Raw genomic sequence first — 25,842 nt, forward strand, 5'->3', positions numbered from 1 at the left:
GGATATGGAGAAGACAATGATGCAGAAGATGAACAGATACAGGGACAGGGAAAGTGCCTGGAAATCTCAAATCTGGGGGAAGAAAGAGAAACAGGACTTTGTAATGGCATCCTAATCTTGTTACCAAACAAACGGGGTTTGTTGCCCTATATGCACAGAAGCCAATATTATGATGCTGGTTTTTTGAGAAAAGTTGTTATTGCGAGTCAACTAACAAGGAGACAGGAGTATAGCTCTAATCTGTCTCCCTGTGCTGGCTTTAAGACAGTATTTTTATTAGAAAAGGTTTAGGGAATGGATTCTGGGATTAGTAAGTGATTGGTGGAAGGAAAGAAGCCATCTGGAAAATCTTCTGGCGTTCGCGGTTACCTCTTCATGTCCCTTCATGGGTCGCATGTGCAAATTTTGGAGGGAGTCAGTATGAAACACGGGGGAAGACTCGAGCTGTAATGCCAGCAAGCTCATTTTGTACAGACTTCAGGTAGCCATCCGTGTTAGCCCTAACCAATTTCAGCCAGTTTGCTTTATTTTGTTTTTTAATCTCACAATGGAAGAAGTTTAGGCGTTTTAGCAAATTGTTTTTTATCTGCTGTCCTGCACGCTCAAGAATTTCTGTTAGTCCCTGGTTTCTTTAACTGTGAGACACGGTTTCAATCTTGTGATTCTTCTATATATAGGTCTCCAGGACTAATCCATTGCCTTTTCTAATTTAGGCATGCATATAGATATTGGCTGTAAGGAAAATTCGTGTTTGTCACACCTCTGATGAGAATAATTTTTTCCTTGTAGGCTGATTTGTACATAGTGAAGGCAGTGCAGTTTTTTGTAGGTTTTGATTTTAGATGTGAAATGTGCATATTAAACCTTTCTTGCTGAATTAAGTAAGCACTTTTGGTAAAAGATGTTTTCATAAAACACGTTTCATAGAGTAAAATACAATTTCTGAAGTTAAATATTGCTTATTATATTTAGGAAAGCTCTTTATTTAAATCTTTAAAAGATATGAAATCTGCAAAAGGTTCTCATACTCAGTGACTTAACATTATTTATGTTTCTACTACAGCTGCATATGAGATAAAGGAAAAAACAATTTTTTAAGAGCCAAATAGGTAACTACATAACCATACAATAAAAATTTTTTCAAATAAGATTAATTAATAAACTACTGCACTTTTAAAGTTGTACACATTATAATGGGTCAAATACTGCTGTTTTAGATTGCAACTGTGGATCGCTGTAACAAGGGCACAGTGTTAAAACTCCAGCATTAAACAAGAAGTCTCATTAAGACTCAGTATCTGAGGAAATCCATGTTGCTGGTACCCACTGAGGCTCCTCCTGAGCCTTCTGTATGGCAGACAACAACTGGGCACATGCATCATGCAAGCTGTCATTCACAATCACATGATCAAAAAATTGGCCAAACTGAGTTTCCATTCTTTGGGCTAAATTTTCCATCTCTTGTAGGTCTTCATCCTTTAGGAGAAATAGAAAAATATGGATAGTACAGACTTAATTGGACAAATGGAAAAAATACAGTTTGTTATGCTGTCACATTCAGTCGTGAAACTACTTATAAAAACAGTAAGGTCCGCAAATTTTGCACAGATGATTTTTAATAATGTTTAAAACATTTTCTCAAAATTCTACAAAGCTAGCTAACTAGAAAATAGTAATTTTTTTACCCTCTGTTAATTGAAAGAATGTTGCTAAATATAGGTAAAATTATTATTATTTTTAGACAGGGTCCCACTCTATCCCAGGCTGGCATGCAGTGGCGTCATCTCAGCTCACTGCAGCCTCTGCCTCCCAGACTCAAGTGATCCTCCCACCTAGGCCTCCCAAGTAGCTGGGACTATAGGCACATACCATCATGCTCAGCTAAGTTTTGTAGAGAAAATGTAATTATTATAAAAGGTATAAACATATCCTTCCAAATTAATGTAAAGCATAAGCAAAGCTGGGAAAAATATATTACTATCCACAGTATGTCATCCTTTATTTCTTAGAAATGTATTACTGAGATAAAAGAAATTTTAATTTGTAATTTTTTAAAAATAATAAAAGACTGAAGTTTTTATTTTTAAAAAATGAGGTCCAATAAATGTCTTCTAAACTACAAAACTTATGTTTTAATCTTTAATCTTAATGTCTGGTCATGTTTTGCAAAATTTAGTAATAGTTTGCAGACAGATTACTCCCCTCAACTTCCCATATGAACTTATTTTACTCCTTCCTAAACACTTGAAACTCTTTAACCATATACAACATAAAACCAAAGAAAATGTACCAGTTTAAATAAAATTTAAACATAAATTTCAAGTGAACATTAATCTGATAGGAATAGCATTATTTTAAAGATACAAAATGGCCACTTTCAACATGAGGATGGTATAAGCCTGTTGTATTACTGTTTCTACTATTGTGAAATGTTCATTTAATGAAGGTAAATTGGCCTTCACTTGGCACTAATGCATTAAATTCATTGCTGTTATTTTCTTATTAGTTCACGAAAAAATAGTACCACTTGTCACCAGTTCAATCTGAAACACAAATACAAATGCAGGCACCAAAATCTTGTGGCTTTACAAAGTGACCATACATATGATCCAGAAACAATTTTGTTAATTTGTTTAGACTGCCATAAAAATGAGAACAATTTTAAATGCCCATAAGACTCAGCAAATACATTCATGGACTCCACTGTTCACAAGGCAAACTGGAAAATCAGACCTCCAGAGTCATTGAAAAAAATATGAAAATAAAAATAATAAGAGAAAGGATAATTTAAAGATACCTGTGCTTGCTTTGGCAGCACATATACTAAAACTGAAACAATGCAGAGATTAGCATGGCCCTTGTACAAGCATGACATACAAATATTTAGTGAATCATTCATAGTTTTAGTTTCAATTTTGCCAAGTAAATAAATTCTGGAGATCTGTTTCACAACAATGTGAATATACTTAACACTAAATACTAACACTGAACTGTACACTTAAAACAGTTAATATGGTAAGTTTTATGTATTTTTACCACACATACACACACACACACACACACACACACACAAAATAAATGGCTGTAATATCTTAATCTAGGTGATAGTTATCTGGGTGCATACACACCTAAAAACTCATTAAACTGTACACTCTATACACCTTACTGAATGCATGTTATGACTCACAATATTTAAAGTGTATTTCATGTAAAATATATGTATGCAACTGGAAAAAAATCACTTGTTCTAGGATGAGATCACTGATTAATTTCACCTGGCTTGCCCCCTCTATTATTACCATCATCATTTTACAGATGAGATATACTCACTGAGCATTTTTAAAGTAAGCTTTTAAGTAAAAGATAATCTGTTTAAAATACAAATACTAGGTTCATATATGCCCAATTTCTGTTTGGCTTTGCAAACTATGGCTCAAAGATTTTTTTTTTTTTTTTTTTTTTTAGCTAGACCCAAAAAAATAAGAAAGAAAAAAGTAAGGGTAGCATCATAGCATTTATTAAACTTTATTTTTATATCTGTAAGTGATGTCCCTCCAAAAGGATAAATCATAAGGGCATTATCCATTAGAAACAAAAATTACATTCTCTAACACAGATCCTGTAGAAACAATACAGTTTTAAATTTTGCGTTTCCTGTTTGTTTGTTTGTTTGTTTTGTTTTGTTTGTAAAATAAAACCAGAGTAAACCATATTATTGAGGGCCTTTTGGGGAGGGGGTCAAAAAGGAGGAGGAGGACAATGAGATCAGAGATCCTTGGCCCGACCCAACCCAGATCTCTCCCACGCAGAAGTCACTGAAAGCAATACAGTAATTTTTGACTTGCTCTTACCTTGAACTTCATGTCCACAAAGTAGTCAGTAATAATCTTGGCATTTTTCCGAGATTGTTTCATACACCTCATATTCGATGGCTTTATAAATATGACATAGGGCTTCAGTTCATGAGTTCGAACCACTTGAATATCCTACACAGAAAATTCAAATGCACACTTATTTTTTGTTTGTTTTGAGACATGGTCTTGCTCTGTCACCCAGACTGGAGTGCTGTGGTGCAATCACGGTTCACGGTAGCCTCAACTTCCCAGGCTCAAACAATCCACCCATCTCAGCCTCCCTAGTAGCTGGGACCAGAGGCACATGCCACCATGCCAGCTATTTTGTTTTGTTTTGTTTTGTTTTGTTTCGTTTTGTTTTTGAGAAAGAATATCATTCTGTTGCCCAGGCTGGAGTGCAGTGGTGGGATCTCTGCTCACTGCAACCACCGCCTTCCCAGTTCAAGCAATTCTCGTGCCTCAGCCTCCCTAGTAGCTGGAATTACAGGCTTGTGCCACCACGCCCAGCTAATTTTTGTATTTTTAGTAGAGATGGGGTTTTGCCATGTTGGCCAGGCTGGTCTCGAATTACTGACCTCAGGTGATCTGCCTGCCTCAGCCTCCCAAAGTGCTAGGATTGCAGGCATGAGCCATCACGCCTAGTCCCAGCTAATTTTTTTTTATTTTTTATTTTTTGTAGTGATGGGTTTCACTATGTTGCCCAGTGGGGTCTCAAACACCTGGCCTCAAGAAATCCTCCCATCTCAGCCTCCCAAATTGCTGGGATTATAGGCATGAGCCACTGCACCTGACCTAAATGCACATTTAAAAACAGAAGTCCTAACTTTCTAGAGTCAACAGGAAGCTTCTCAAAATTTCTAAGACCAGAAATTAGCAATTATTTTTAGAGTATCATCTCATGTGCCCCCAACTGCTCAATTCTTAAAAACAAATGAACATTTTAATAATTTGACGGCCGGGCGCGGTGGCTCAAGCCTGTAATCCCAGCACTTTGGGAGGCCGAGACGGGCGGATCATGAGGTCAGGAGATCGAGACCATCCTGGCTAACACGGTGAAACCCCGTCTCTACTAAACATACAAAAAACTAGCCGGGCGAAGTGGTGGATGCCTGTAGTCCCAGCTACTCGGGAGGCTGAGGCAGGAGAATGGCGTGAACCCGAGAGGAGGAGCTTGCAGTGAGCTGAGATCCGGCCACTGCACTCCAGCCTGGGTGACACAGCAAGACTCCGTCTCAAAAAAAAAAAAAAAAAAAAAAAAAAAAAAATAATAATAATAATAATTTGAAGATGGAGTTTTAGAATCAAAATTAAGGTCAAATCCTGACTCTTACTAGCTATGACTAGCAATTGAAATCTTACTAGCTGAGCAACAGTCTATTGCTCAGTCTATTCTAACATGAAAGAATCTCATTTACTGAGAGTAGGATTCTGTACATGATCTCATATGACAAAGACAGACTCTCAAGATGGATCAGCTCTGTTTCACCTTCACTTCCCTTTCCTCTTGCTATTATCTCACATTGGATACTACTGCCATCTCTTTTCCTCTGCTTCTCTAGCACACAAAGTGTATTTCTAATGACAAAGAAAACATGGCTGGGCACAGTAGCTCATGCCTATAATCCCAGCACTTTGGGAGGCCAAGGCAGGTGGATCACTTGAGCCCAGGAGTTCCATTGCCAGACCAGCCTGGCAAACATGGCAAAACCCTGTCTCTACTAAAAATACAAAAATTAGCCAGGTATGGTGGCTTGCACTTATAGTCTCAGCTACTAGGAAGGCTGAGGTATGAGAATTACTTGAACCCAGAAAGCGGAAGTTGCAGTGAGCCGAGATCACGCCACTGCACTCTAGTCTGGATGACAGAGCAGGACCTTGTCTCAAAAAACAAAACAAACACAGACACCACACACAAACACACACGAAGAAAATACAAAGATCACAAAAATTGGGCCTATGGATTGCATGTTCTTTATCTTACCTTAACTTGCTCACCCCTGCTCCATTCTACATGTGGTCTCAGGAAGGTAGCCACAGATATGACAACATAGAAACCTCACCTCCTTGTACAAAGCAACATCTTATTCACTCCACAAGAAGTGACCTTGATGCCTTTGTGATCAAGGTTAAAGCAAGAAAGATTCTTGCTTCTCTTTGTGACCACCCACTCAGTTCTGCTTTTCTGTATGAGAAGCAAGACTTCTTTCCCAACTAAAAGCAAAATGTTTTAAATTGACACATTAAGTAAGATCTTGGATATGAGAAATGGCCTTATTCTTAAAAGGCTAACAGAATAAATGTCTCAACTATAACCTACAGCATGTGCACAAAAAATGGATGATATGCATTCATTGTTTGGGGACATAAATATTCCACCATGGACCCACCTGAGGCTCTAAGTCCATGACACAGATCTTTCTTTCATCAAGGACTGTTTGAACAGCATCCACACTAGTGCCATACAGGTGGCCTTTGTACTCACCATACTCCAGCATCCTGCAAGGGCAGGCCAAACAAAACAGAACGCTTTCTACAAAGAAAATATTATTAGTAGTAACATGAGGATAAACTGCACTAGAGTTGAATATAAATACGTGGACTTTATTAGCACAGAAAAAATGAATAGATATTCAAGAGGTGAATAAAATGAGCATATCTAGAGTTTATGTATTTCCTCAAATTCTCCAAGGTTTGCAAACTCCATTCTGCTCCCTTTCCAAACCTAGTGAGTTGGTATGCTGATATATCAATGTACATTTCATGCTTAACTCCTCAGAAACAAAACGAATTACCCAGGAGCTTTGGAAAATACATAAAAATAGGGAATCTATTTTGAATGTAAAACAACAAGAGGCAAGAATCAGCTTCTGAACCTCCACTTTACCTGTGACTATATATGAGGCTTTCAAATGTTTCCTTGGACACATAGTGATACTCACGCCCATTCATTTCATAACTCTTTTTAGTACGAGTAGTGTCTATCAAAAAAAAGGGAATGAAAGGTTTCGGTGTCTTCAAAATTCTTTGATTACCAATATACATTTAAATAAAGATATCTAATCAAAATAAATAAATGAATATATAATCAATTAGATAAAATGCTAGAACTAAAAAGAAGAAGCCTGAATTGGTGATAAGTTCTTATATCAAAATCAGTTAGTCTATAAACCTTTATTGAGTGCATATGGTGCAAAAAAGAATGCACTAGGTATTAAGCCAACATAAGAAAGACCTAAGGTAACACCTGTTATTACTTCAAAACAAGTGCTAGTGAATTATGTGTGAACCTTTAGATGCCTAAAGGCTCCCAGGTAGCAATACCAATAATATCTTACATTTGGATAGTGCATTTCCCATCATCTCATTTCATCTTCCACACTCTTATCTTAGGTAAACTGTTAATATCTATATTTTACTCATAAGTGAAGCTTTTGGAGAAACTTGCTCACATTCATAAGACTGATGAAAAATGAAGTTGAAATTAGAACCTATGTGTTCTGACTCCTCCTAGATGAATGTTTTTTACAACAATAGATGCTCAAATTTGAAATGGAGAAAGCCCATGGCATTCTGCAATCTTGACCAGATGTATTAATACCCAAGTGAGTGGTGATTCGTTTTAGGGATCTCTAGGAGGGAAAGATTAGCTGTGTCTTTCTTAGAATTAGATTCAGTCTGATTCTTTGATATGGCCACTTTGATTACAGACTCTTCAACTTAAATAGTGACAGGTCATATAGAATATAGGAATTCATCAAATATCTAAAAGTTATTTGTTGTCTGCTCATTCACGTATTCAGCTAGTGTGTACTGAGTGCCTACTATGTTCCAGGTATCATGTTAGGTTCTGAAAACACAAAGACGAGTAAGACAGTTTCAACTCTGCATCCTATATACTATAAAGATAGTCCCTTAATCTACATTACCACCAGTTCCCTTATTTATACAGAATTTGTGTATTTGCATCTGACAAAGTTTAAGGACGAAATAGATCAACATCTGATGATATCAATACATGGAAATGATCAAGTAGGAGCTCGAAACCAGCCTTAAATTATCAAAGGAGTTACCAGCTTTCAAGGGGGTCTAAAAGCAAATGTCATCTTGGGGTCATTTTTGTATTTTCCTTATTCAAGCCTCTCATCAGATCCTTAGAGTTCCTACAGTTACATCACATCTCCCACAGCTTCCTACTTAAAACAAAATTCTAGTGAAACTTTATAGCTCTCAGGTGATAGTGAATTACATTAGTCTAAACCCAAGATGACTCCTTCTCCTTTGCTTCCATTGGACTAACATTCATATGGTAGGTTAAAGTCTGTGAATTGATGCATAACTTGAGGTATCCATTTTAAGCTTAAAACTTCCATTTAAAAAGCAAAATATGAGAGTATTTTCTCATTTTGAATGATTAAAATTCTACATTGACATTCTTAAAATTCTTCTATATTCTGTGGGCATTTTATTTTTATTCAGACTATCAGAAAATGGTGATTTTGACCAGGGGCGGTGGCTCACACCTGTAATCCCAGCACTTTGGGAGGCCAAGGTGGGTGGATCACCTGGGGTCAGGAGTACAAGACCAGCCTGACCAACATGGTAAAACCGCATCTCTACTAAAAATACAAAAATTAGCTGGGCATGGTGACATTCACCTGTAATCCCAACTACTCAGGAGGCTGAGGCAGGAGAATCGCTTGAACCCAGGAGGTGAGGTTGCAGTGAGCTGAGATCATGGCACTCCAGCCTGGGCAACAGAGTGAGACTCCATCTCAAACAAAACAAACCAAACAAATAAACAAAAAACACACAGAAAAGGAAAACGATTATTTCTTTGGTAGTTTTTGTTTTTGAGATTAATGCCCATTCCTGTACATGAAAGCAGTACTTCAGAAACCACAGCCCACGGGATGCGATCATAAAGCAACTTTTTGGTCTCCCACGGCCCTTCTGTGAGGCAAGATCTTCCCCAGCCCCTGCATAAAATCCTAGCAGTTTCCTGGCTAGGCGCCGGTGGCTCACGCCTGTAATTCCAGCACTCTGGGAGGCTGAGGTGGGCAGATCACTTGAGTTGCAGGAGTTTGAGAACAGACTGGCCAACATGGTGAAACCCCGTCTCTACAAAACTATAAAAATTAGCTGGGCATGGTGGCGGGTGCCTGTAATCTCAGCTACTTGGGAGGCTGAGGCAGGAGAATCGCTTGAACTCGTGGGGCAGAGGTTCCAGTGAGCCGAGATCGTGCCACTGCACTCCAGCCTGGACGACAGAGCGAGACTCCGTCTTAAAACAGCCGGGCGCGGTGGCTCAAGCCTGTAATCCCAGCACTTTGGGAGGCCGAGACAGGCGGATCACGAGGTCAGGAGATCGAGACCATCCTGGCTAACACGGTGAAACCCCGTCTCTACTAAAACTACAAAAAAACTAGCTGGGCGAGGTGGCCGGCGCCTGTAGTCCCAGCTACTAGGGAGGCTGAGGCAGGAGAATGGCATGAACCCGGGAGGCGGAGCTTGCAGTGAGCTGAGATCTGGCCACTGCACTCCAGCCTGGGCGACAGAGCGAGACTCCGTCTCAAAAAAACAAAACAAAACAAAACAAAAACAAAAACAAAAACAAAAACAAAAAACAACTAGCAGTTTCCATGACTCTTTCACTCAGGTTTAATTTTAAAAGTCTATCATCACTCATGCCACAATTTCATTTTCATCAGCCAGTCTCAACTGACTAATTAAAATTCCATTCCCACATAATCATCAAAATTATAAACTTCACTTAGATTTTAGGCTGCTTCTCCACACATCTGGCTCAAATTTGCTGCACCGGGGAAGCCTACGCTCAGAGAAGCCAGACAAGAGTATGAGTCACTTCTCTTTCCTTTCATTGTATTTCTACTGCTCCTGCTTCTCCCTCCCCTCGATAAATCTCACTTCCACTGGTTTAGAACTCTCTAAGGCTAGAGTGCGGGGAGGGAGAGGAAAGCAGGAAGGAAGGTTCTGGTTTGGCAAATACTGATTCTGGCTGCTATTGGCTTTCTTTAGATTTGGCAGATGCTTAAATCTGGCTCTTTCTCTCCTAAACCATATATTGGGTTATTTTGCAAACCCTATCACCACCACCACAAGGCCTCTCAAGCCCATTCGTATTCCAGTTCGTTGTCTGTGATTCCTTCTAAAGCCAGATATATTTGGGAGTCCACTTTTGGCCTTTTTCTCCTCAGGCTTCCTCCTGGGCAGGAATCCTATAACCCTGGGCTGACTTTCTTATACATTACCTGCCCAGATCTGCTCCTTGGGCAACATCACAAGTCTAGCTGTGATGGACCCTATGAGGACAGCTACTTGCCAAATTATAGCCATTGGCCACTTCCTGTAAGCTCTCCTCCTTTGGATTTTTCAGGTATAATTTGGACACCATTCTTCTGTGTCCCCCAAAGTTCAGGGGACACAAAGAAAGCTCTCTAAGTGGTCCCCCTAGGTTCCTCTGTCTTGCCTTGAGGGGAGGGGGGAGCAAGCATACCCACACACTCTTCCCACACTCAGCGGGTCTGGAACACGCAACACGGCTCTCTCCAATAAAAGCCTCCCTGAAACGCCCTCATGAATCTCCCTCCCCAAGCCTTTTATACCCTCGAGATGTGTAAGGAGTTTAACTTGTTTTCACATTCCTCATTTAAAGATGTGCATCTTAGTGCCTCAGTCAAAATTTTAACTTCCTTTTACACATATTAGAAACTATGCATTATTACACATTATTATAAACATGCATTATTATGAGCTTTCTATTTTCTTGAAATCAGGATTTCTATCTCAAGTCTTGATCTTTTCTATTTTTACAATAAAACAGCTTTTCTTAGAGTGATTTTAAGGATAAATCTCAGTATGAAACAAATAATTTCTTCTATTTTTAGAATTGCAGCTCTCAAATGTCTTAAAGCTTAAAAAAAACCCTCATATAACAACTCTAAATGGGTAAAAAATTCACACAACTCTACATAAAGTCTGGAAGATTGTGTTTTAGGAGTTGGTTTGGAGCTGGTAGTAGTGAAGGGGGAGCTTAGGAGAAACAGGGGAGTTATGAGTAAAAGAAAATAAAAAAACACTTTTTTTTTTTTTGAGTCAGTCTCACTCTTTCACCCAGACTGGAGTGCAATGGCGCCATCTCGGCTCACTGCAACCTCTGCCTCCCAGGTTCAAGCAATTCTGTCTCAGCCTCAGCCTCCTGAGTAGCTGGGATTACAGGCATGCAGCACCACACCCAGCTAAATTTTGTATTTTAAGTAGAGATGGGGTTTCACCATGTTGGCCAGGCTGGTCTTGAACTCCTGACCTCAGAAGATCCACCCACTTCGGCCTCCCAAAGTGCTGTGATTACAGGAGTGAGCCACTCCACCCAGCCAGAAAACACCATTTCTAAAACAGTTATATATTGTATAATCATACTCATAAATTTCTATAAAGTTGTATGTGCATATATCGATTTTTAGATAGTAAGTACTGGGTGTATGTTAGCTATTATTGCTAACTATTAGTTTGCCTGAAAGGCCATCCATATAATTGTTAAGAAATAGAAAAAAGCCCATGTAAAAGCCAGCAGCCTACATTCCAATAAACCAATTTTCCTTATTAAAATAAATATGGTTAGAAATACTTAAGAACTATCCCTGGTGTTGTACACTTTTACAACAAAGATGGAATGACATAGTTAAATGAGATGAGCAAAGAAAGTTTTACCAAAACACAAACCATTATGAAAGCAAAACTAAACATACGTGGCACAGCACTTTGAAAATGGCTGGGATTAAATTCAATAAGTTGTCTTCTGAGCTCATTTACTCCAACACCAGAGGGTCCTAAACATAAAAAGTCACACACAGAAATCATCAGATGTGGATAAATATAATTATGCGATGGAATCATCATTTTAGTCCTTCTATTGAAACTGGAGAGCAAATATTTTTGGGGAAATTATGTAACTTCCTTTCTCATAAATTGGAAGAACCCCAGAAAACTTTTGGGAATTTTTCTAGTGACCCATGGAATAACCCACATTGCTTCAACATTCAGGAATGAGGTAAGGAATCACAGGAACCTGACCCCCAGCAAACTCTATCTAATGTTGAATGCCATGAGAATTAGCTGGTCTCATTTTAGAGAATCACAGAGCTCTGCCTTTCCTTTTCAAATGAAGTTTTTATCAAGTCACAACCAGAAACCAGCCTTGACAATTATAGGTTCTGTGACTTACAGAATTCAGGGGTACATTCCTGACAGGTGATTGAGTAAGCACCCCCATGTCCAGCTGGAGGCAGGGCTGCCTTCATGGGTATAGAACCTGTGCAGTTACACAGGGCCCATGCTTAGAAGGATACTGTGCTTGGATGAATTATCTGCTATTGTATCTTGAAATCCTTGATAATGTTTTCACCAGGGGCCCTTGCATTTGCATTTTACAATGGGGCCTGCATATGATATTGCTGGTCCCAGCCGTAAGGCACATCGTTCTGCTCTACAGGGACCTATCTTGCTCATGAAGCTAAACACGCAGACAGGAAGGCAGTAGGATACAAGTTGCTACTGCTACAGGGACCAGCTTTGCAAAAGTCATGGGCACAAAAGCAGGTCACTCCTGCACTATATTTGCCATGATCTTTACAAAGCACCAAAGATACAGTCCAGAAGATGTTACTTTTCTAAATGAGGTAATTACAAATTTCTTAGGAGATTGGACTTGAAGAATTTAACACATTTTTCAGGGAAATGGACGTTAACAATTTATTTTCATGATACAGGTTAATGATCTGTCTGGGGAAACACTCATCTATGTTTACAGAACAATTCTAAGCAGGCAAAAAAAAAATCTCAGTCATAACGACATCATAATACTTGTTATATAACAAGTAACTATATAGTTCATGGACACCATGGCATACCACATTCACTTGTAGATTTTTTAAAAAGCTTGATACAATACAATGTTACTTATAAACCCACAGTACAATGGTTTTATTTTGTTTTTTAAAAAAGGTATTTGTATGGGGGTCCATAAAGCGTTCTACTTTTACCATCATTCCCAATATGAGACACCTGAATCTAGAAGGAAAACTCCTCAAGGAGGAGGAGAGAGAGTGCATGCTGGGACATACCCATGAGCACTATGAGGCGGTACTTGTCTGAAGGGCGTCGCTGGTACCTCACCACCTCCTCGTAAGGGGCACCCACTGCACTGTAGCAGCTGCCGGTGCAGCACACACTGGCATGCAGCGGGCTGAGGTGAGACTTCCTGCGACACAGGCGCATGCTGCGGCGGAAGCCAGCTAGGGAGGGGAAGTGCACAGAACATAAGAACCAGGCAGGAGAGATCACTTGTAGCCTCACGCCTGATGAAATATGTAGCAACCATGATCCTAAAGTGTTCGTTAATATAGTCACGTCTGTCTGAAGTTAGAAGACGGGAAGTCATATGAGGGAAACATACGAAAATGCCCCCTGGGCTAGCCCGTCTCGCACCTGCTCTGGGCCAGGTATTGTCCTGGGCGCTGGGGAGAGAGGGCTCAACTAATCCAAGGCCACATTCTTATGAAATCTGCATTTTGTAGAAGGGGAGAGACAGAAATTAAAAAAAAAAAAATAAGTACTTAGAAGAAGATGAGGTAGATAGAGACTGATGGGGGTGCTTTTTTAGATAGGCAGTAAGGTTAGAGTATCTCTGAAAGGTTGGCATTGAGCAGACATCTGGAGGAAGGCAGGGAGCCAGATCAGGAAGCCTCTGAGGAGACAGGCAAGCCAGGTCAAGGGAACTGCAAGTGCAGTGGTGCAGAGAAACGAACTGTGCTTGGAGCATTTGAGGAACAGCAAGGAAACCTGTGTAGCTGCAGGGCAGTAAGCAACAGGGAGTATGAAACAGGGTAGGGGGAAGTGGCTGGAGCCAGATCACATAGGGCCTCTGAAAAGTGTTGGATTGTTGTGGAAGTGTGACGGGAAGCTGTTGGCGGTGGCATGATTGGATTCATGTTTCTGAAAGATTCCTCTGGTTGGTGTAAACATAGAGAGAGCAAGTGTGGCCTCAGGGGAGAGCAGTTAGGAAGCTACTGCCGTGGTCTGAATGAGGGATGAGGGTGGCTTGGGCCAGGGCAGAAACAGTGGAGCAGGCTCATTTTTCACATTTTTCAGGTGGTTTCACTAAGACACAGACAGATCAGGTGGTTGCTTAGGACTGTGTGGTCAGTGCAAAGTTGGACACATGGATCACGATTTCTAAGCTCCTAGATTCCTGCTTCATCTACCTTGTGATTCATGGGACTTTCTGGTATCTTCAGAGCTGTTTGCAGGTCCTCTCAGTAGACAGTTAGCAACTCTATGTGTACATATAAATACACATGCACACTTCAATCTATATTTGTATGTCTATATATTGAAAACCGTGAGTTCACACCAGTACCTACAATGTCAATCCAACACTAGAGGATTCATTCTAGACTTCCCCTTTCCATGTTTATAACTCCCTTCTCTAACAGTGAGAACCCTGGTCCTTGTTGTCCTCAATACATTTGCTTATTGTATCAATCAAGAGCACTTAAGTGTGCAAGATAGGGGACAGACAATGTCAATCGCCTCGCAGAAATTGTCAGAGCCCAAGCTGGATGAGACGGGCATCTTTGTAAAGCCTGTTGGGCATCAGAGGCCAAGTGATGGCAGCGGACCTCTTGATTTTACTGTGGCTCTGACAACCTGCACCAGGCTACCATTGTCCCCTGCACAGATGCCTTCCTTACTCTGCTCATGCTCCTTACTCTCCACCTTTGTGTAGCTGCATACTCTGCTCAGCTCTACCTGATAGCTTTTAGGCTGAATGATTCTGAAAGCAATACAGAAAGGTGGCCCCTTGTTTTCGTTTTTTGTTTTTTGTTTTGTTTTGTTTTTTCACACTCCCCTGATGATTCCAAAATGCATCCAGCTTGGGAACCAACCTTCTAGTTTAGAGACCCTCCAGCTCTGCTAGTCTTCCCCTGCCTCCCTATAGAAGGAAGCCCAGAGCAGTTTTAGATGAGTGGTACCTGGTCCTACAAAAAACTCTGCCCAGGTGACAGACTATAGAAATGTGGCCATAAGAAGTAAGTTTAAAAGTCAGAGACTTTGTCTCTTTAGTGTAAGATAAATAGGTTATGAAACAGTCTGAAAGAAAACAAAAAGATTTGTGTTTGGTGAGTAATTAATAGATACCCAGTGGAAATTAGATGAATAACAATGAATAATTAACAGATCAGAATATTGACAAGAATAAAGGACAGAAAGAAAAGGAAACTAGAACGAGGAACAGGTTTGGAAATGTCCATCAGCAAAAGAAGCTTTCAAAACAGTGTCAGGCTTGGAAACGTAATTTAACAAGTGACAGAGACCCACCTCGTATTATCACCTACCTATAAAGAACTTCTGACCATAGCCAACAAATTCCTCCTTGTCTACAGAGAACAGCAGGAGCAGAATATGTGAGAGCAAGAAGTTTATTTAGAACAAATTCACGAAATTATCTTCAACTTTTCAAGTGACTACCTTAGCAGATGGCAGCAGAGTTGAATTTATCCTTGAGTGGCTCATTGAATGTTCTAAGTATTTTTCATCCTGTTATTCACACACAACAAACTACAGAGACGCAGTTCACAGAATTTGAGCATTATACTGAATGTATTCTGTCTAGTATGGTTAAAGCCAAAACCAGTTTATTAATTTTTTAAAATAAGTTTCCTTAGGATATATTTAAAAATACATATCCAACTTTTATGTTTTTACTATGATTCAATATCTTATAACTTTAAACAAGCTTAAAGTGGCTCTTTGTTTTATTTATTTATTTATTTATTTATTTATTTATTTATTTATTTATTTATTTATTCCGCTCTTGTTGCTCAGTCTGGAGTACAATGGTGCTATCTCAGCTCACTGCAACCTCCATCTCCCAGGTTCAAGCAATTCTCCTGCCTCAGCCTCCTGAGAAGCTGGGATTACAGGCATGCACCACCATGCCTAGCTAATTTTTGTATTTTTAGATGTATTTTGTATTTTTAGATGTATTTTTAGATGAGAGATGGCGTTTCACCACGTTTGTCAGGCTAGTCTCAAACTTCTGATCTCAGGTGATGCACCTACCTTGGCCTCCCGAAGTACTGGGATTACAGGCGTGAGCCTTGTTCTTGACCATACTGTTTATAACATTATTTTTTTCTGCAGCTCCTATAATTAATCTCTTTGCTAGATACGGGTTTTTATTTTCTCCCTCTTAAAAGGATTCATTTTATATAAAATAAGATTTGCTCTATGGCTGCCAAATGTTTCTGGTTGGCCAGGACTCTGAGAGACAAAATGCGGAAAACTGTGCCCAGTGCCTCCGAGGCATCTAGAGATAGTTCAAACTCCTGTTTCTCCTTCCATTGAGACCTCAGAAAAAAACTCCAGAAAAAAAGTTATAAGAATATTATTTTCAAATTACTTTTTACTTAAGTTCCTTTTCATTTATACAGCTCTGCTCTAATCATTTAAGTAATATATGACCAAATGTGGTGGCTCACGCCTGTAATCCCAGCACTCGGAGGCCGAGGCGGGCAGATCACTTGAGGTCAGGAGTTCGAGACCAGCCCACCCAACATGGTGAAAGCCCGCCTTTACTAAAAATACAAAAAATTAGCCAGGCATGGTGGCTTGTGCCTGTAGTCCCAGCTACTTTGGAGGCTGAGGCAGGAGAATCACTTGAACTTGGGAGATGGAGGTTGCAGTAGGCTGAGATCACACCACTGCCCTCCAGCCTGGGCAACAGAGAGAGACTTTGTCTCAAATATAAACATATACATAAAATATAAAGAGCATTTATTAAGACAATGAACTGACATATGCAACCTTTTTTCTTAACCTTTATTTTTTTAAAAAGTGTTTTAAAATACAAAGAAAGAAAACACACCAATATCAATTCCATCTTCTGGTAAGCATGTACATTTTCTCACTTAGCTATGTCAATAAGTTTAAAAAAAAATGTTTTCTTGGGGATATATTCATAAAGCTTAATTATTTTTATTGTTCTTTTAAATGCTATCTATGAAACTGAATATTTAATCATTGATTTCACCTACAAAATATCATATCCTTGGAGAACCTCATAAACTTAGTTTGGAAGTGTGTTTCCTGGGGAAAAAATGTAAATATGAAGGAAAAACCATAAACAACAACAAAACAAATACCGTATCTTCATCTTAAACATTATCCGGGCAAGTATTCATTTTGAGGCACTGAAAGATCTTAAATATAGTTCTATTTGGTGTATCTAGGAAATAAAAACAATTACCTTCGGAAAGTTCCTCTGGAGATTTGGGTAGGTGCAGAAACAGACATGAAAAGTTAAGCCTTTAAGAAGATCGTGTTAGTCATCAAATCAAGGCAAATGACATAAGCAAGACATTCACGTCACTACTAGCAAAAGGTAAGTTGGGTAAGGCCTGGCAAGGCAAATGATCACCACGTGATTGGGCCTGAGAAACTGGTTTGCCCTGACTCCACTGCTTGTGACAGTACCTTTTTCTGAAAGTTGCCTATCAAGACTCTCCCTGAAGGCTTTTTAACCCAGGAAGACTCTACTTGGTTGGCACAAAATGGAGCTTGAAAGGGAGAACTTAAAGGAAAGTAACAGGTTTGAGCCTTCTCTCTCCTCTCTCCCCGAGGCAGTATTGCAGCAGCTCTGTGAAGGGGAGGAAGTGGTAGAAATGGTGCTGGGGGCCGGGCGCGGTGGCTCAAGCCTGTAATCCCAGCACTTTGGGAGGCCGAGACGGGCGGATCACAAGGTCAGGAGATCGAGACCATCCTGGCGAACATGGTGAAACCCCGTCTCTACTAAAAATACAAAAAAATTTAGCCGGGCGAGGTGGCGGGCGCCTGTAGTCCCAGCTACTCGGGAGGCTGAGGCAGGAGAATGGCGTAAATCCGGGAGGCGGAGCTTGCAGTGAGCTGAGATCCGGCCACTGCACTCCAGCCTGGGAGACAGAGCGAGACTCCGTCTCAAAAAAAAAAAAAAAAAAAAAAAAAAAAAAAAGAAATGGTGCTGGGGCTGGTGCTGCAGCAGCCTCTGGCCCGAGCAAGCGTCCTCATTCCTTCCCCTTCCTGGGTCTCACACACTTCCATTCCCAGCTACCCCTTGAAGACAGAGGAAACTGAATATGAAGCAAACTGTTTTCTTTGTTTTCTAGACATCACAAAATAGCCATATTCTGTTTTTGGTTTGTTTGTTTTGAGATGGAGTCTCCTCTGTCACCCAGGCTGGAGTGCAAATGGCGCTATCTCGGCTCACTGCAACCTCTGTCTCCCCGGTTCAAGCAATTCTCTCACTTCAACCTCCTAAGTAGCTGGAATTATAGGCATGAGCCACCACGCCTGGCTAATTTTTGTATTTTTAGTAGAGACGAGGTTTCACCATGTTGGCCAGGTTGGTCTTGAACACCTGACCTCAAGTGATACACCCGCCTAGGCCTCCCAAAGTGCTGGGATTAGAGGCATGAGCCACCATGTCCAGCCTTTTTTTTTTTTTTTTATTGACACTTCTGATTAAATAAACTACACCATCACCTCGTCACCTCCTGGGGAAATTCAAGGAAGTCATACTATACTTTATTCAGACTACAGACCGAAACTGAAGAAACTTAACTGCTCACGAAGCAGTCTAAGTAACAAAATTAAGCATCATGGAATGAATGCCAAGGGTTCTATGCTTAGAAAATATGCCAGCTGGGTGCTAACTGTTCCTTAATTGAGCTCCTAAGAAAGCTGGGTTCAGAACCAATCAATGCTCGAGAGTTCTCTCTTTTCCAGCTGAGAGGAGTCCACAAGGGGCGCTCTAGAGTAGGCAACTCCCTCTGCAGTGCTGTTCACCAGGAACTGGCTGCTGACTCCCGCAAGGAACAAGATTTCACAATAATAACACCTGCTAACACTTGTGCAGCACTTCCTGTGTGCCAGGCACTGTTCTAAGCACTTTATTCATATAAATTATTGTTCCCATTTTAGACGTGAGGAACCTGAAGGGCAGAGAGGTTAACAGCCGGAGAACCTGCAGTTAGTGAGTAATGAACCCAGGGTTCAAACTGGCCGATCTGGCTGGACTCTGGTCTCATCCACTGCCTCTCCTTCCACAGACCCACAGACACTCCCCGGCCTCAACCACAGCCTTCGCATGTGGAGTGTTTTCCAGTGGAATAGAACAAAGAAGGATGAGAATAAGCTAGAGAAATTAAAAACTAAGCCAATCCCAAACACTGGGCAAGTATAAATAATCAATTAAATTATTTATAACAGGCCAACCATCTAATGGAAAATAGGGCATTTTGAAACAACATAAATGTAAATAATTTAGAAAAGTGGTTCACAACTCATCTGTCTCAATGCTCTCTTTTTTTTTTTATAACTAATATTTGTAGCAATCTCTCTACTTTTATGAAAGGAAACTCATAGATGGCATAATCTACCACACATGTAATTTAAAAAATCAATACAATGCTCCAGCTATAACATAAAAAAAAAAAACATTTTAAAGGAAGTAATTTATATTTTTAAAAATATATATGTATTTTAAAAGTATATACATACGAGGCAGGAGGATCACTTGAGGGCAGGAGTTCAAGACTAGCCTGAGCAACATGGAAACCCGTCTCTACTAAAAATACAAAAATTAGGTGGGTGTGATGGTGCACACCTATAATCCCAGCTACTCAGGAGGCTGAGGCATGAGAATCACTTGAGCCTGGCAGGTGGAGATTGCAGTGAGCCCAGATCACACCACTGGACTCCAGCCTGGGTGACAGAGTGAGACTCTGTCTCAAAAAAAAATTTTTTTTAAGTATACATATCAAAATATAAATCCTCGGGCATAACATCTTTGAAAGACCTAAGAAACTACTAGATGCTTATATTAATATTTACTTATAACAAAGAAGCATGGATTCAAGAGAATTTAAAAAATCAGAAAATATTCCTTATATGAAGTACAGAAAAATACAAAAGAAACAGGTGGACACTAGAATAAAAAGTGTTTTGGTAAGTAATAAAAGGCTAGATTTATTCGTATGTGATAAGAGAAAGAAGGAAATTGCCTTAATTGAGGTAAAGATAATATGCCAAAGCAATTAGAGACTAATGAAATGGAGAAAATAAGGAAAAATAATATGCCTGGAATTGGGTGGGTCATGTTAACATGCCCTAGCAGGTTTGCAGTTTAAAGATAAAATTCTGTGGGGCCTATTTTGTTTTTAATGATTTCAACATTATTTTGAGGGACAGACACTTGATACTTACCGTATGTCATCAATAATAACAAATAATATATTAAAGAAAATTAATTCAGTATAGATATACTTTCCAGTTTATTTACTAGCAATATCGAGTAGACAGGATACATGGAATAAATCATTCAATAATTGCAAGGCAATGTCTGCATTCTGTTTGAATGTCTCTCTCCATAATGACTGTCTTCTAAACCACTGTGTTTCTCATGCTAAATCTTATGAAAACTTTTTGTGTGTTGAAAAATGACCCTTTTATATTTGTAACAAGTTTTGTCCAGCAGGACATTCAGAAGATATGTGGGTCAAGAGACACCAGTTAAAGGCCAGGAGTATCCCCCAATCAATGTGACAATAAAAAAATGCTCCCAAAGAGTTCCAAAATGCTGCATCAGGGACAGTACTAGCCCTGTGAGAAGTACTGGTTAAGGTAAAATCTACATTTCACAACTGCACTGTTGCTGTATTTTTTAAAATACATTTTACTGGGACCAGGTGTGGTGGCTCATTTTGGGAGGTCAAGATGGGAAAACCACTCGCGGCCTGGAGTTGGAGACAAGCCTGGGCAACACAGTGAGACCTATATCTACAAAAAAATTGAAAAATTAGCCATGCATGGTGGCATGGGACTGTAGTCCCAGCTACTTGGGAGGCTAAAGTGGGAGGATCACCTGAGCCAAGGAAGTGAAGGCTGCAGCGAGCTATGATCATACCACTTGCACCTCAGCTTGGGCAACAGACTGAGACCCTGTCTCAAAATAAATAAATAAATTAGCCAGGTGTGACGGCATATGCCTGTAGTTCCAGCTATTTGGAAGGCTGAGGTGGGAGGATCGCTTGACCTCAGGAATTCGAGGCTACAGTGAGCCATGATCACACTGCTGCACTCCAACCTGAGTGACAGAGAGATTTTGTCTCAAAAAAATTAAAAATTAAAATTAAAAATAAATTTTAAAATGTATATGTGAGATTGACAACATGATGTGGGATACATATAGTTACTTTTTAATTTTTTTTACTGTTGATATAAACAATTATTATAACCCTAAATATGTGTATAAATTGCATCAAAATTTGGAATATACATTTAAAAATCAGTACCAAATACTCATTGTTTTTACTCACCAGATTCAAATGTTTCTTCATCTATGATTTTCCATGGAGGCAAAAATAAAAAATGTTATTACATGACCATCTACACTGAGTCTATATTTTAAGTCTAATTCTCTGGCCCCCTACTTCTGCCCATACACCACCTTTTAAGTTTTTTTCCTAAATCAAGGTCAAATCGATGGTGTCTCTATGGCATATATCAACTTTAAATGAAAGACATGGTATTCGGCAGCTGAGCCATGATGACAGTCAGGGGTGCAGCAGGAGCTCAAAATAAATAAAATAATAGAGGATAAATAAAATAAAATGTAAAAAGCTCAGAGGGAAGGGGAAAGTGGAATGTCAGGGAAACCTGTAGAGATTGTTGGCTACTGCTCAGCTTTGCTGCAGAGGGCTTGCCGATGTAGGAGGGGTGCACCCTGCCTGAAGAGTTGGAGACCCACAAATGGGGGTGATGGCGAGGAGAGTGAGCATATGAACGACTTGATTACGTTGGCTTGATCAGGTGGCTGAGAAGGATGTGAGATAAACCAACTTCCTCATTAGTTAAAACAACTCTTGTTAGCATTTTAAAGAGAGATTAAGGATTAAGAAACATACATGGAAGGCAATTTGAAATATATGGCAACATTGCCAATGCATGCATCCTTGGATCAGGCAATGCTGCATCTAAGGTATTCTCATGCATGTAAAATGATATATTTATAAAGCAATTCATTGTAGCACTGTTTATAATAGAAACAAATGGACGTAACACAAACGCCTACAAATAAGTGATTGTATCAGTAGGCAATAACCAATAAGCTGTTAAAAAAAATAAGGACAAGTCTCTTCATGTGCTAAGATAGAGTCACCTCCAAGATTTAGAATGTTAAGTTAGAAAAGCCAGGAACAGAACAGTGTGCATTTCATGCTATCAAAGGGTATGTGCATTTGGATTTAGAAAAAAAGATGGGGGTGATGAAGTTGGGAGGAGAAATACACACATCATTGCTTTTTTTTGTTTGTTTTTGTTTGTTTTTTTTTTTTGAGATGGAGTCTCGCTCTGTCACCCAGGCTGGAGTGCAGTGGCACTATCTCTGCTCACTACAAGCTCCGCCTCCCGGGTTCATGCCATTCTCCTGCCTCAGCCTCCCGAGTAGCTGGGACTACAGGCGCCCGCCACCATGCCCAGCTAATTTTTTTTGTATATTTTTTAGTAGAGACAGGGTTTTACCGTGTTAGCCAGGATGGTCTCGATCTCCTGACCTCGTGATCTGCCCACCTCGGCCTCCCAAAGTGCTGGGATTACAGGCATGAGCCATTGCGCCCGACCACATCATTGCTTTTTTGTGCACAGAATATGTCTGGGGTGATACTGAAGAAATTATTAACATTTATTGCCCCAAGAAAGAAAAATGAGTAGGAGAACATGGAAAGGGAGGAACTTCTTACTGAATATAGCTTTGTAGTTATTAAATTTTGAACTCTGTGAATTATTACCTAATAAAAATATAATGAAAATTGTAGAAAGGAAATGAATATTACTGCAAGTTTTTTTAAAAAAGTATACTTGGTAAAATAAACATAATGTCAGCAGTATTCTGCAGTTGTTCTGGAAAATATATGTGAATCATTGAAATGCCCACTGTTTCAAAATTTTATATTGTTCTTTCACTTCTAAGAATTAGACTAGCCTATAAAGCAAAGACAGATTCACCTATCAGACTAAGGTTCTCCAACTGGTCTCCTAACAAAATCCTAGTGATTTTTAAGCCGGTCTTTTTTCTGCCACTAAATTTGAAAAATCTTTTCCCAATTTACAAAAAAATTAAAGAATAGAAATGTAAAAAACTTTCATGCATGTCTTCTCATTTTGGAACCTACTACTATTTATCTATACTAGAATCCACCAGAAGATGGCATCAAACTTAATAATAAAATATATATTGCTCTTTAAAAATTTGATACTGCAATATTTTATGTTATTTCACAAAGAGCAGAGGTTTCCAAGTGTTCTACCATCTGATATGCTGAGTGTTACTAAGTGTTCCTGAGATCATTTACAAAGCGCTGCTTTCTAGAACATTTTCTAGTAGATCAGTGGGAACCTGGAGACATTACCACAGCTTCTCCTTCTAACGGCCAGAACTACAGAAGAAAGATAGGGGTGGAGGGTCATTTTACACATTTCTCCCAGAGGAAAGGCCCATGGCCCCTTTGGACACCTCTACTTCAGATCATCTATAATTGACATGCTTCATATTTCTTCTAACAGCAAAGCAATCAAGAGAAAATGTTACCTGCTTCCACACATTTCTCATCAATCTTCATGTCATCTTCTATAAAAGAGTACAGAAAGGGAGAAACAGAATTTAACATGTGTCTGCATTAAAAACAAAAGTCCATGGCCAGGCATGGTGGCTCACGCCTGTAATCCCAGCACTTTGGGAGGCCAAGGCGGGCAGATCACCTGAGCTCAGGAGTTCGAGACCAGCCTGACCAACATGTTGAAACCCTGTCTCTACTAAAAATATAAAAATTAGTCAGGTATGGTAGCGCACACCTATAATCCCAGCTACTTGGGAGGCTGAGGCAGGAGAATCGTTTGAACCCGGGAGGCAGAGGTTGCAGTGAGTTGAGATAACGCCATTGCACTCCAGTCTGGGCAAAAAGAGCAAAACTCTGTCTAAAAAATAAATAAATAAATAAAAATTAAAAATTCCCTATGTATGTCAATAAAACTCATAAAATAAACATAAAAAACTATGTATGTCAATAAAACTCCATCCACCTTATGATAAATTTACCTTTGGAGCTATTGCTTACTTGGAGAGATAAAAAGGGCTCTCCTGTATTAAATGAAAATGTATGATGTGGGAGGCTATATAATATAAAAATGATTAAAAATTAAAAACCATAGGCTTTTGAATGCTGCACAAATTAGTTGATCTCTAAGCCACTGTTCTCCATCTGCAAATGGGGAGAGTAATAGTACCTACCATATAGGCTAGGATTGAGAAAATGCACGAAAAGCTCAGGCGTATGCTAAGTACTCAATAAATGTGAATTCTCTTTACCTTTAGCTGAAGTACATATAAAAGAATAAAGGAATATAACTTTAAAAACTACTTATCCTAATTCTCAAAACTCTCTACAGCACGATCTAAACCCAGCTTGGAAGGTTGTCGTCCGTTTCTCTCCTTCACGCATCTTACCCTACCATTAGAGTGGACATCACGGCCTTTGCTACCCTGTTCCCTGTGCCTGTCATGCTTCTAGGTTCATCCCAAGCACTGATCAGAATGAATACCCCCTTGCAGAGCATTTTCTTCCTACTACCTTGAACTGTCGGCTACTGCACATCTATTCTACATCTATAACCATTCGGGGGTTTGCCTTCTTTGTTCTCCTAGACAGCTTCTTGAAGACAGGGACTGTCTCACTAGTTTTTACAGACTCTTACTACAGTATTTTGCACATAGTGGGCAAATGATAAATTATTTCTTAAATTGAGCTTTGTTTTAAATATCAAAATAGTTTATTTGAATATAGGTTCTGAATTTTTTTTTCTTTCAGCACTTTACATCTTGTTTCTAGTAGTGCCCATCACATCCCAGGTGCTCAACAAATGCTGATTTAATAAATGAGGCTAATACAGGTTCCAAAAGTACATAGTCTGTAAAAGTGTAGTCCAAAGTACAGTCTGTAGAATAAGCTATAATATAAAGTAATGCTTATCATCACCCCTTAAAAACTACATCATTCATTAATGTTTTTAAATGAAACATGAAAAATTTTATGAAATAACACTATCTCGTACAGCTAGGGACACAGATAAACAAGTGACATGGTTTAGATTTCCCGCACTGTCATTTGTTTACTTGTATTCATTTAGAGATTATTTTCCTAATTAATTAGATTAATTTAATTTCCTAATTAAATAATCAGATTGTTATTAGCCATCCATAACAACAGTGAGTTCATTAGTTCCCAGGACATAACAAAGTTGTTTTTCTTTAGGGCAAACAAAGACTACAATTTTCACTTTTATTTTACAGAGGAAGGTACAACAACCAGGCATGATTATCCAGTAACAGCACAAGAAGCTCTGACTTTTCTGACGCTTGACTCTGATAAGTGTCAAGTGGCCCTAAGATAGGGCCACTGATTTTTGTTCTCCTCAAATCAATAATTCCACATTATCAGCTAGGATAATGTACTGAATTGTGTTCCCCCCAATATTCATATGTTGAAGCCCTTGCCTTCGGTATGGCTGTATTTAGAGATAGGGCCTTTAAGGAGGTAATTAAGGTTAAATGAGGTAATATGTCTAGGGTCTTAAATTGATAGAACTGGTGGCCTTATAAGAAGAAAAAAACATACCAGATCAATCGACCTCTCTGTCTCTCTTTTTTTCCTCTCTCTCTCCCCCCGTGCCCCCCACTACTATCTCTCTTCTCTCTCTCTCTCTCCCTCTCCTCTCCCTCTCCTCTCTCTCTCTCCCCCTCTCCCTCTCTCTCTCTCTCCCTCTCCCTCTCCCTCTCTCTCTAAGGATGCACAGAGGCAACGCCAAATGAGCACACAGC

At 39.5% G+C, this 25,842-nt stretch overlaps 1 protein-coding gene and 1 non-coding gene across 2 annotated transcripts in view; one reads left to right on the forward strand and one right to left on the reverse strand.

The window, feature by feature from the left end:
* Positions 1 to 378: 378 nt before the first annotated feature.
* The window catches only part of MPP4 (MAGUK p55 scaffold protein 4), a 52,985-nt gene continuing 27,521 nt past the window's right edge, over positions 379 to 25,842 (reverse strand). Inside the window, exons 12-21 of the mRNA XM_007965858.3 lie at positions 23,557 to 23,595; positions 21,287 to 21,307; positions 17,182 to 17,196; positions 15,269 to 15,310; positions 12,995 to 13,165; positions 11,621 to 11,701; positions 6,739 to 6,832; positions 6,242 to 6,350; positions 3,852 to 3,986; positions 379 to 1,476 (exon numbers count right to left, since the gene is read on the reverse strand). Of these exons, the coding sequence (XP_007964049.3) occupies positions 1,285 to 1,476; positions 3,852 to 3,986; positions 6,242 to 6,350; positions 6,739 to 6,832; positions 11,621 to 11,701; positions 12,995 to 13,165; positions 15,269 to 15,310; positions 17,182 to 17,196; positions 21,287 to 21,307; positions 23,557 to 23,595 (899 nt within the window). The 3' untranslated portion in view covers positions 379 to 1,284. The remainder of the gene's footprint in view (positions 1,477 to 3,851; positions 3,987 to 6,241; positions 6,351 to 6,738; positions 6,833 to 11,620; positions 11,702 to 12,994; positions 13,166 to 15,268; positions 15,311 to 17,181; positions 17,197 to 21,286; positions 21,308 to 23,556; positions 23,596 to 25,842) is intronic.
* Positions 2,800 to 2,906, forward strand: LOC119625442 (U6 spliceosomal RNA). The gene has a single exon (XR_005241642.1). It is a non-coding gene; the product is annotated as a U6 spliceosomal RNA (small nuclear RNA).

The sequence above is a fragment of the Chlorocebus sabaeus genome, chromosome 10 (assembly GCF_047675955.1).
Source record: "Chlorocebus sabaeus isolate Y175 chromosome 10, mChlSab1.0.hap1, whole genome shotgun sequence".
Taxonomy (NCBI): domain Eukaryota; kingdom Metazoa; phylum Chordata; class Mammalia; order Primates; family Cercopithecidae; genus Chlorocebus; species Chlorocebus sabaeus.